The sequence below is a fragment of the Drosophila innubila genome, assembly GCF_004354385.1.
Source record: "Drosophila innubila isolate TH190305 chromosome 3R unlocalized genomic scaffold, UK_Dinn_1.0 2_E_3R, whole genome shotgun sequence".
Taxonomy (NCBI): domain Eukaryota; kingdom Metazoa; phylum Arthropoda; class Insecta; order Diptera; family Drosophilidae; genus Drosophila; species Drosophila innubila.
Genome location: NW_022995380.1, coordinates 4144262 through 4156659, shown reverse-complemented (window position 1 = coordinate 4156659; position 12398 = coordinate 4144262). Strand labels below are relative to the sequence as shown.

At 38.0% G+C, this 12398-nt stretch overlaps 1 protein-coding gene across 1 annotated transcript in view; it reads left to right on the top strand.

Moving 5' to 3' along the window:
* Positions 1-11976, top strand: part of LOC117791281 (dopamine D2-like receptor) — a 35546-nt gene extending 23570 nt beyond the window's left edge. Inside the window, exons 3-7 of the mRNA XM_034630989.1 lie at positions 1797-2029; positions 2094-2322; positions 5089-5227; positions 5297-5680; positions 10581-11976. Of these exons, the coding sequence (XP_034486880.1) occupies positions 1797-2029; positions 2094-2322; positions 5089-5227; positions 5297-5680; positions 10581-11976 (2381 nt within the window). The remainder of the gene's footprint in view (positions 1-1796; positions 2030-2093; positions 2323-5088; positions 5228-5296; positions 5681-10580) is intronic.
* Positions 11977-12398: the final 422 nt, after the last annotated feature.

Genomic DNA, 12398 nt, shown 5'->3' with positions numbered 1-12398 from the left:
ACTCCCTGATAATCTCTATTATTAATTAATAATTTTTTTTTATTTTACAAACTGTTTTTTATTATATATGGGTAACTCTCTACTGTCGAAAAAAAACATATTCCTAAACATTATTTTTTGTGACAAAAGGCGAAACTTATAGGTTTTGTTTAGCACTATTATTGGTGCTAAGGTGGATTTTGGGCAATTGTTCGTTTTCAAAAAAATTTAGAAAAAAACCAAGGCATTCTCACGCGATTTAAACAGAAGTAATAGTTTTTTCGGTGACCAGCTCAAATACTGATTTCAACGAAACGTGAACGAATATTTTGTTGCAATTAATTGTAAAATGTTATGTATTGATATTTCTTAATTATGTTTTTAGTTTGATTTAAAAATAACTGAAAATGTTTCTGCAAGAAAATTTCACATGACGTGAGTTTTTGATCAATTTAACGTTTTTGGCTGCGGTTGACATTTCTGGAGAATTGCCCATATATACTTTGTTTTATATAATTATTTCGAAGAATTGTAGGCGACTAAGACATAGGTAAGACTTAATACGTCTGTCTTTCTAAAGATTCTTTGCTTATAGGAATGGAAGCATTAAACTTGCGACTGGAGTTACCCAACTTAATAATGGTTATGTTCAGAATTCAGAATAATTTAACTCAACATCTTCAAGCTATCTCCAGCTTCTACACAATATATCTGCTAAAATTTCATTACCTGGCATATATTTCAAATAATCTGAGCTCACACAGAAATCTTATATCAGTTGCAATGCGATTTTCATGGCCAGTCAAATTTCAGCCACAAATCCCGCACACAAATCTTACCGTTACAATCACACACATTGAGATATCGCATATGGATGCCTCTCCCCCTCCGCCGTTAAGTCCGTTGTATGTGTATATATTATGGCGTCTACCCTTGGCTTGGAGCACCTCGCTGAGTTATGACGTCCAACAGCTGCGCAAAGCGACAGTCCAGGACGAGGGACGAGCCTCTCATATACTCGTGCATGTACATATGAAGGAGCTCCACAAATATGTTGCATAAGCCAAGTGGAAGGCACAGGAGGAGGTGGCAGGAGGAAAGGAGCAATGGGTGAAAGGCAGTGGCCAATATCATACGAGACCAGCAATAGCAGCAGCCATAAGGTCGGCTGTGGCACAAAATACGAGTTTGTTATTTCTGCAACAGAAGCGTAAAGAAACAGAAAAACAGTTTTAATTCTATATTTAGACTGCTAGAAGGGGATATACCCTATGAACAGACCTAGTAAGAGATCCTGTTTTGATATTCTGTTTTATAAATCAAGCATCATTTCATCACAATTAAAAAAAAACAAAACAAAACATGTTTTCAAACTTTTGAAGAAGATAATGATTTTATATTTAAAATTATTCTATATAATAACTAGAAACCACTCTAAAGTGACATAATATTTTCTTTATGAAAAGATTAGTCAATATAACATACAAAACCGGCCTTCTAGAATAAATTCTATATTACTTCTTCGACTCAGACCTGCATATCTAGTAAAACCCAATCAATTCAACATTTTCTTCTTTCTGAACTAAACTAAACAATATACCCGATGCATTTGTACAGAGTATTAAAGGCAGCAAGCAGAAAAATATCAAATCAAATGGCCAGTCGACAGTTGGCCTCCCATTTGGGACTGGGTGGAAAATATTGCAGACACTTTTCTCAGTCTGTCCTCTTCTATAATGGTTATTTACGAGTATAATGCCAGCCTAATAAAAGTCAAAACTTGTTTTCAATATATATTTTTTCCGACCACTTTGCAGGCCACTTTCCTTTGAGTTCGGAGCATTGTCTGACCTGGATCTGTCTGGATGTGTTATTCTGTACGGCGAGCATAATGCATCTGTGCACAATATCCGTGGATCGTTATCTATCGCTGCGTTATCCAATGCGATTTGGCCGGAATAAGACCAGACGAAGAGTTACCCTCAAAATTGTCTTTGTCTGGTTGCTGAGCATTGCGATGAGTTTGCCCCTCAGCTTGATGTACTCCAAGGTGGGTCGAATTTTTATTTTGATAATTAAAATCAGAATTTCAAATATTATTATTCGCATTATAGGATCATGCCTCGGTGCTAGTGAATGGCACCTGCCAGATACCTGATCCGGTCTACAAGCTTGTTGGCTCCATAGTCTGCTTTTATATACCACTGGGAGTGATGCTACTCACCTATTGCCTCACGGTGCGTCTCTTGGCCCGACAGCGTCAGAATTTGGGCGGTGGCCAGCCCACTTCAGCAGTGACGCCAGGATGGGCAAGCGGTTGGCTGGGACAAGCACCCGCTTTGGGTAAGTCAGTTCTATTTACTAACTATATATATCTACATTCGGGTGTATTTCAATGCTAAACAAATTAATAGATAGAGGTTGCCAAGTTGCTTACTCCAACCTTCATTCAGGAACATTTCTTGAAGTTATATTATACTGATTACTTTCAAATTGATGAAATAAGTATATGGTGGTCTCGTCGGAAAAATTTATGCTTCGGCTGCCTACGAGGGCACAAAACGTATTGCATCGTGAAGCTAAGGGAAAAAACGAACAAGCTTCGGCTGCCGACAACACCACCTATTACTTATTTTATCATGCTTTCAAAGAAAGGAAAGAAAAGTAAATTTTCAAACTCCGATGAAGGAGCATCGATACAAAATGTTTAATTTTATTCACCAACTTTCAAAGATCTTATGCAAAAATTGGAATTTTTCAAACAAAAAAGTGCAAACAATTAAAAAGGGTATTTTTCTTAAATTAGTTTGCGAATTGGTTTATATACCCCCTGAACCCAAGGTTTGGGTTCGAACCTTAGTTCAATTTTATACAAAAAAAATTTGTATTGTTATACATTTTTCACTACATTTTGAACTAATAAAATTTTTATTTTAAAAGAAATACAATTTTTATGATAATTTAAATTTATTTGAAGATTTAAATATGTCTTATTTTAGTCCGAAGTCTCAAATAGTTTCGTAATTTAAACTATGTAACTATTTATTTTTTCGAACAGAACGTTTTATTTTAGAAAGCGGTTGTATTTAGGTTCTGGTTCGCAAAGTAAATAATTTGAAGGGTTCGGTTCATGATCCGGTTCAGTCTGCTTAAGAACCCGAAGCGAATCGGTTCTACGAGGTTCGGTTCAGAACCGGTTGGCAGCCTTGCCTGAAACTAAAAATTTTTAACCACAAAGGATAAAAGCTAGTTTCAAACCAAAAATGAAGTACATTTTTTTGCTTTTCTTTTGAATAATTTGAAACGGGAAATGATAATTAATTTTTCCGTTTATTTAAAAAAAAACCCATTTGAGGGGAGATTTTGTGGGACGTGCAATTTCTGGGATATTTATAGCCATGCTATGCAGCTGTCCTCGGATAATTTGATTTTCAGTCTGCCAAAAGTAAACTTTGTTGCACATCTTGTTGCCTCCGGCTCTCGAAGCAAGTTTACACGACATTGTAAAAGGGGGAAGGGAACAGAGGCAGCAGAAATACGAATGTACCTAACCAGCCAGAGGTTGGCTGACATCCTGTCAGGATAGATGCAAACAGCCAACCATCGACAGCCAGTGAAAGTGTGTGTAACTGAGGGGTGGGTGTAAATGTGTTGCTAGCTAATTTCAGTTATGTCGCTTACAGGGACCACCATCAACATAAACGTCTCTAAAGCTGATTTACAAGTGTCAAGCTATTTCAAGTTGAAAGCAAAAGTTGTTGCGTCAGTTGGAAATTTGTTTTGGTAAAGGAAAACCAATTGAACTGGGAAATATTCTTGTATTATTTGCAAGTTCTAATGCTCTTTTGACTTGTAATTGATAGACTTTGCTAACTCTGAAATGAGATGCACTTCTGGTATCTTTTCTCATATTTGAAATACTTAACTTTGACTTAACTCCTGTTCGAACTTTTAATCCCTAAAACCACTTGAGTTCATATCAACATTTTAAATATTAATGTAACTGATTTTTGTGACAGTCAATTCAGTCAATACAATAACTTTATTTTACAGTTTTCAGCTGATATGTCTTTAATTTTATCCAATCCTCTTTCTCTTCTTAATTTTCTATATTTCTCCTCAATTAATCCAAAGCCAAACTCAAAACCGCTTATAGGAGAAAAGATTTCGGTATGGGGAAAAAAGCAGTTACATAAATTTTAGCATTTTGTAAATCAGACCAATGCTTGAGACTCTAGTTTAAAAAACGTAATAAAATCATTTTAAATTAAATCGTATTTAAGAATCATTACAAGCAATTAGCCATTCTTTTTTCGATAAAACAAATTTATTTTTTCTAGAAATCAAGAAAAGCAATGCAGAAACGCGCTAGAAGTTTTGTTTGAAATTACATTGTTAAATACATCGTATAAAATATAGAGAATATTGCTTTTAATTCCCTTTCCGGCCATTTATCTTCTGTTCGTTATAGTCAAGTAGAAAAGGATGATTGGCGACCTTTTCTACATTCTACTTATGGGTTGTCATAAAAAGAGCATTTAAGGATAGTTGAAGAACTTGCAGACATTCCATGTGCCAATAATAATAATCAATAAAATGAGAACGAGCAAAGCTATATAAAAACTAAGCATATTTAATGGAGCTGCGACTGCATTGCAGTTCTACCCTCCATTGGAGGTGGACAAAGGGGGAAGAGGAAGCGACGGCATTTGGAACAACGAGTTGAACATTTAACTGCGCAATGCGACGGAGCGTTGAGTGGCGTTTATAGTTGTATTAGTTTAAGGCTGTATCCATGTCTATCCATGTGTGTGCCTGTATATGTGTGAGTGTGTGTGTGTGTGTGTGTGAGTTTGTATCTGGTGCAGTTATTTTAGACTAAATCTGCTGTAATGCAGCTGAATTTGGCAAAAGCACGTAGCAGAAAATTCCCTGTCTCGCCCTCTCTCTTTCCCCCTTTTTCTGCGCTCATTCTCGCTGATTTTATAAGCTCATCTATTTCTTTTTTTTAAGTTTTCGTATGTGAATCCCTTTTTTGCCATAGCATACGAGTATGATTGCATTGACTGTAGCTTAACTCTATTGGTCTTGATTTGATTTCTCATTTAGAGCGTCGCTGCACATGGCGTCGACTGTTGAAGCCTGGCCAGAGCCACGCCTCCTCAGTACTGCACGCCCACTCGGCCAACTCGACGGACACGGATCTCAGTACACTGGACAACCATGAGCTCTGGCTACCAGACACCAGGTGAGCTCAACATCTAATTCAAACCAATTCCCACAAAAATGCACACCATATACTTTAATCTCATCTTAGCATTCCTGAGCCGACAACCACAACGATGACGGCGTTGCATCAGTTTGGTGCGGAAATGCTGAAGCTATCGCGTGGCCTGGAATCTGTTGCATCGTCATCGACAACTGGCTCGCCCACCAAATCCGAGTTTTCCATATCGAATCAGCTGCCATTTCCGAGCAGCCCGCAACGCTATGCAACACATCAACAGGCACTACAACAACATCAGCAACATCAGCAACACAAGCAACATTCACAGGGCAGCAATTACCCGCCACAGACATCGCCCAAGAGCAGACAGGGAACCAGCAATCATCTGGGTCTATCCGTCACAACGCTGGGCATAGAGCGCGAAAGCACACGAAACTCCTTGGCCAGCAGTCGACTGGGCGAACAGAGCGATGGGTAAGTGCTGCATCAATTAATAAGTTTAGGGCATTCTTAATCAGACTTGCCTTCTATATAAAAGTGTGCAATTATTTTGTGGAAAGTACAAAAAATAATTATTTTATAGTCAGGGAGTCAATAATACAGTCGAAAGCATGGAATTGAATTTAACACTTATTATTTTGACCAACTAAATAGAAAACCTGGCGTAAGCTTTAAAATATTACGGCATCAAATTCTTAACTAAATAAAACCATATTTTTTGTAATTATAGAAATTTGCTAAAAAAATCCAAGGCTGCAAGCCACCAAAATTTTGGTAAAGGTTCGGCTCCAGGGTTCGAAGCATAGAGCGAGACTTAGTTTCGGTTCGCGTACCGGATAATATATAACTCCTCAGCCTGGGTTCGAACCTTTGTTCAATTTGATACAAAAAATTACTCTGATTTCAAAAATTTTTCTTGATTTTTATAACACAGCAATCGAATTTTATGAAATATATAATTTTTTAGTTTTATTCAAAGTATCAAATATTTGCACAATGTTAAAGAAGCATAAAATGTATATAATAATATTTTTCGAGCCGAACCTTTTATTTAAGGAAGTGGTTCTATTCAGGTTCGCGTTTGCGAAGTATATAATTTTAAAGTTTCGGTTCACGATCCGGTTCGGGTTGTTAAGAACAGCCAAATTCAGTTCAGAACCTGTTTTCAGCCTTGCTTAAAGCGCATATTTTTAATGTAAACAATACATACAATAGTTTTATTAAAAGTTGCAATTTTACATTTCAAAGAAGTTCGTATAAAAGTAATTAAATTTAATTACGTATATAAGAAATATGTCGTAATCTAAAAAAAGGGTTGATTTATAAGGAATCCTACACTTTAGCTCCAGAGTATCCTTACAACCAATAGTATGCTTAGTAACAAAGAGTCTAAAATACGATATTATTGTAACAAAACATTTGTGCGTTTGCCTGCAATTGTTGGACACTCAATTTTCGTATACTTGATATTTTTTAAGGAGAACAGCTCTTTTCAAAGTGCTCGGAAGTCGAACTGGAAGTAAATGCCAACAAGTTTGGGTTGCTTCACCTGACAAAAAGCCAAACAGATGCGACCAGCAAACAATACATGTCCCTCTCCCAACCGTTAAACACTTCGCAGTCCCAGAAGGAGTCTGTACCCCCCACCATCATCTCTCTCTCTCGTCCTCTCGCTTGACCGCATCAAAAGCCAAGCCAAACGTTCAGCTTGTACTTATTTTTTTTCGGTTCTCGGCTCGTTTATTTTGCCCCCCGTTTTTTTTCGGCGCTTTTGCCTTTTATTGTCCTTCCGCCTTTGAATTGTTGTGAAATTTTTTGTAATAATTAATTTTTTTTTCTTTCTTTTTTGTTGTGCCTTTTCGAAGGCCATTTTAAAGGGAAAAATTAGGTATGGGCTGAACAGCTCAAGTGATTTTAGCAGACAGCATCAGCATCAGTTGGTGTTTTCTTATTAATATTCTAATTTTAGTTGTCTGGTTTATGTTGGCAAAAGGAGAAGAGCTCACAAAAATTCAATTAAAAATGTTAATTTAGAAATAAAAATTAAGTCTTACATTTCAAAGATTTAATAACCAAGACATTTCGCTTAACACGAGTCTTGCGATGTGAATTAAATGTTCAAAACTTCTATTGGAAGCTATAATTATACTGTAAAGAAGAAGAGATTTAAAAAATTGTAAATAACTGATAACTGTGAATACCTGTTAAATTAAACTAACTTTTTTTTGAGATAATATAGGGTATCAGTTAGTCGCGCTGCCGTGCCATTTACACATTGTTAAACAACTTTTGACTATTCACAAACTATAATAAACCGCAATAAATTATATCAGAGCACGTAAAACGTTCCAAAAAATCAGGGTCATAGTTTATCTCGTTCACACCCAGTCCGTTTGTCTCTTTCTGGCTGTTAGCCAAGTTGTGCGCCTTTGTGTCATCATATTTGGCAGATTGTTTGACAGTTGAGCGAGCAGTTGCGCAATCAATAAAGTGGACTTTCTTTTATTTCCACCTTTTTTTTTTTTTGTATATTGTGTTTTGGTTCTTTCAGCGTTAACCCGGCCTAAAGTGGCGCTCAATTTAAGCCCGAACCATTGTACGAGGCTGTCGTTGTAAAGCGGTTCGTTTGGTAATACGATGCGAACGAGAAACGACTTTTAATTGTTTGACTATTTGTCGTCTCATGCACTTGTGACAGCTACTCCAAATAACCTAACAAATGATGTTTGGCCACACTTCCGGCATAATTCGAGGGCTGCTTCATAAGTGACTTCCTCGCTATTAAGTAAGATCAATTTATTGAAAATATAAGCAATAAGAGAAGGCATAAAGGAATTGACGATCTTAAGAGCATCTAAGAGATCTAAGTTTAAATTAAATTTCAATATTTTGCACATTCAAACATGTTAACATGTTTTTAGCAGGGACTGAAAATAATGATTATTGTTCAAAATAGCCACATAAAAAATCAACCATAAGGAGAAGTTCAATTTATGTTTTGTACCAAAATTTTTGTTATTTGTATATCTCTGCAAACAGCTAATAAGCATTTATTTGAGTTATAAAAGAAAAAAATCAAAATTATTGGTTATTTAAAGACTTGATTTTGTAAATCACACTTAATAATTACTTGTGATTAAAAAAATTTATAATAATTATTATTATTTTATTTTTTATGTTATTAATCTTTTATAAGAGTCTTTGATTTTCTTTGAATAAAAGTCTTTAAAGACTTTTATTTTATTCCTCAAAAATAAAAATTTTTTGGATTTTTTAAATTTTAAAATCAGAAACAAAAGTCTTTACAGACTTCTATTCATCAAAAAAGACTTAAAAGACTTATAAACGACTAATAAAATAAAAATCAAAAATAATGATTAATTTTAATATTTATTTTTTTTCAATAAAAGTAACTATTAATTTGTATTTATAAAATAAAAGTCTTAAAATAACCATTAAAAGTGATTTTTTTGGAGATCCCCATAACAGTTATGGTCCCTGGCTATTAGTGTTTTTGAACAAGTTTTTTTGTTTAAATTTATGATTCATTGACGGTGTGGCTCATTATATTTTTCATCCATGACTGTTACTCGATCCCAGTCTCTTAAACTGATATATTTATATTTTCGGCAGGTCGGCAACTCTAACCATTAAGCCACTGGAGCACCAATTAATATTGTAATTAGAACTTATAAACTTAAAGCAAACCAGAGACCACTTACACATTTCAATTACTTAGTTTTGCTCTTCACAAACACTATTTTTGGTAGCTTGTACAAAGAGTGAAAAATGTAGCCGATTTAAATATTCTATTTTATATGAGCAGACAGAATTTAATATATTTTCGCATAAAAGTCTGCAAAAAAGAATGCCATAAGCAAAATAAAAACTTTAGCAAGACTTTGCATTCCAGGTAAGAAATTGTCAAAGCTGCCCTCGCAGCAAATGAAGGGCAGAAAGACAAGCCGCATATGCCAGAGTTGGCTACAATTCGTTAGGCTTTAGCTTGTTAGGGTCTGGTTTGGTTCTGGACTTGATTCTTGGCTTGACTTGAATGATGAACTGTTGGCAGCTGTTTAATTCCTTTGTGGCTGAAACAATAATAAAGCCAGTCAAGGCAGCTGCTTGGCTTTGTTTAACTTGTGCATAATGAGATGGGACCACCTTTTTACTTTAGCTTTAGCTTAGCTTTAGCTTTTCCTTTACCATCTTTTCCATCATTGCCATCTGCATCTCAATTTATGCGCGCGTCTCGTGCAAACACAAATCAAAAGCGTCAAGGATGCATAATGAGCTGACTGAAAGCCACCTCTGGCTCCCTCAGACTCCCTTGTCTCTCTCTCTCTCCTTCTTTCTATGCCCCTCAACGACGCCTTCATTAGCTGCTAATCTTTGCAGCAGCAAATGAAGTTGCGGCTGCTGTTGCTGTTGCTGTTGCTACAACATTTGCATGCTAAACAAATGGCGGCAGAGTAGAAAGCCGCAAAGCCAACGCTGAAATTCATGTGCTTTATTAAAATGAATTCAAAATGAGAACGCAAAACAACGCGGAGAAGCCCTAAGAAAAGAAAAAAAGGAAATTGTTACAAAAACAACAATAACAACAACAACAACAACAGAAGCAAGCCACAAAGCGCATTTTGTGGATTTTTTGCACACAAACACACACACCCAAAAAGCGTTGCCTACTTTTCTGCATATATAACCCAGGTGACCACAAACCGTGTGGCTGTGTCTCTGTGTGTGTTCTCTGCATGTGCGTGTGTGTGTGTGTGTGCTTTTTTCGGACAGGTTAAATAACTTCAGGCACTCTGTTTGCCAATTGGCTCAACATTTTTAATTAAATAAAAGATAGAAAGTTTATGCTCCGCACGTCGGAAATTTAATATTCCTGCAGATAAAAAAAAATTGGAGAAAATAATAATTAAATATTATTTTTAATATTAATAATATAATATTTTCAATATAAAAGTAGTAGGTAAAAGTTTTTTTAAGCAAAAAATTTGAAATAAAAGTGTACTTGAGGAGCTGTCCGAGTTTATAAAAAAAAACTGGGTTGGATTCCACGTCATGTTATTCTTGAATGTGTTTTTAAATGCCTTTAGAATGAAGCGTAATTTACAAGTTGTCATATTAAAATAAATATAATAAAATATTGTTCACCATATATCAAATACATCGAATATTTAAATATTCAAACTTTAACCAAAACTACAATAATCTACTTAGGACTGTAAGGTATATTGTATAAAGGGATTATAAATATTTAGGTCTTAATGCTTTAAAATTTAAAATAACAGCATTTTTCTCTCTATTTTATTTTTCTTCCAATTCACTCTCTCCCTCTCTCCTTCTCTCTTTCTGTCATTAACAGCACACTCTCTCAGCTCTCACAAAGACTGCGTGCCTACAAGAGACGACGACGCGCCTCCTCGGCTGCATCTGGACGGGAACGACGAAATGGCAGCGAGGATGCCGAGGACGAGGATCAGGACACACTGCGACGCAGGAAACGTCACAATAGTTTACCGAAAAATGTGCTCTATACGCGTCACAATACTCTCTGCGAGAGTTTGGACAATGATGATAATGATGTCAACGACGAGGACGACGAGGACGAGGCGGAGAAGATGCAAACGCAGACGGATAAATTATCAAAGGGCTGCCATTCGGATACGGAACTGGAGCCGGCCAAGCTGTGTCGCGTTAGTTCCAGTTCCAGAGCCATACAGAATCATCAGCCGGATTACCTGCAACTGCCCTCAGTCTGCACTTGTCCCTATTTTGGGGATCGACCGCTGCAGAGTTGTGTGAAGACGGCCGAGGTGAAGATTGTTTCGTCCGCCTTCAAAGTGACCTCAACAACTACGGCGGTGAGCAGCTCTCCAAGTGAAATGGAGCTTCTGCTTTGCTCCGGAAGCGGTAACAACAACAAGAAAGGACTGACAAGCAGCGTCAGCGTGGGCATAGCGGGAGTAGGAGTCGGTGGAGCAGGGGGAGGGACAGGCACAGCTGCTGCTGCTGCAGCGCCACCTGGTGGTGGCACAGGCAACACATTATCGCCAAATGCGGCTCATCATCATCATCATGCTCATCATCAGAGCGATGGAGGCAGCTATCTGGCCGCACCGGGAACACCATGTCCAGGACGACGCAAGCTGAGCATATCGAAGACCGCCTCGGTGATCACATGGGATGCTGGTCGGCATCGACGTCGTGGCAGCAGCTTTGGCGGCGCACGCACCTCGTTGCTACTCACGCCAACGAAGACGTCGTCCAGTACGGCATCAACGACGCCGCTGCGTCGCTCGGCCACGTTGCGGAGTCATCAGAATATGAACTACCAGGCGAGTGGAGAGGGTGGCAAGCCTAGCAGGACACCGCAATCCTCACCCTGCCTACTGCAAAGACAGCAAACAGTGCGCTCCCATCACTCTCGCAACTCCAGTGTCATCTCGAGGAACTCCTCCAGACATGGTCGCATCATTCGGCTGGAGCAAAAGGCTACCAAAGTTCTGGGCGTGGTCTTCTTCACATTTGTCATACTCTGGTCGCCATTCTTTGTGCTCAACCTGCTGCCGACGGTGTGCGAGGAGTGTGAGGAACGGATTAGCCATTGGGTATTCGATGTTGTCACCTGGCTGGGCTATGCCAGCTCCATGGTCAATCCCATATTCTATACCATATTCAATAAGGTATTCAGGCAGGCCTTCAAGAAGGTACTGCTCTGCCGTTACTCCAACAACAGCGCCTGGCGACCGAGTAGATAACAGACGCCCGTGAAGCTTGGCAAACTGAAATCAGAGTCCAATCCTCACAAACCGACGCCGCCCATGAAATGTGCCAGCGTTGAGTTTGAAATTGGCTCGACACAACGCTCAACGGCCAGTGTCCTCAAACGGGCAAGCGAAGGATCAACAGCCAACTTATAAGCTCAGTTCAGTTCATATCCAAGCTTTCAATTTCCTGCTTCCATTCCAATTCTGGTTAACCGCATAACGTGCCACTTCACTATACCACTTTGTGTGTCTGAGTGTGTGTCTGCCTCTGTGGGTATGGTCTTGGGTATTGTAATTAATTTCCAAATTCAATTTGCATGGCTTGAAAAACCACCAGAACATCATGCCAACACATTGATAAACCATTTCCCAGTCCGACTGCTGGACAAGCGACTTAGTTGCCACAGGCCACA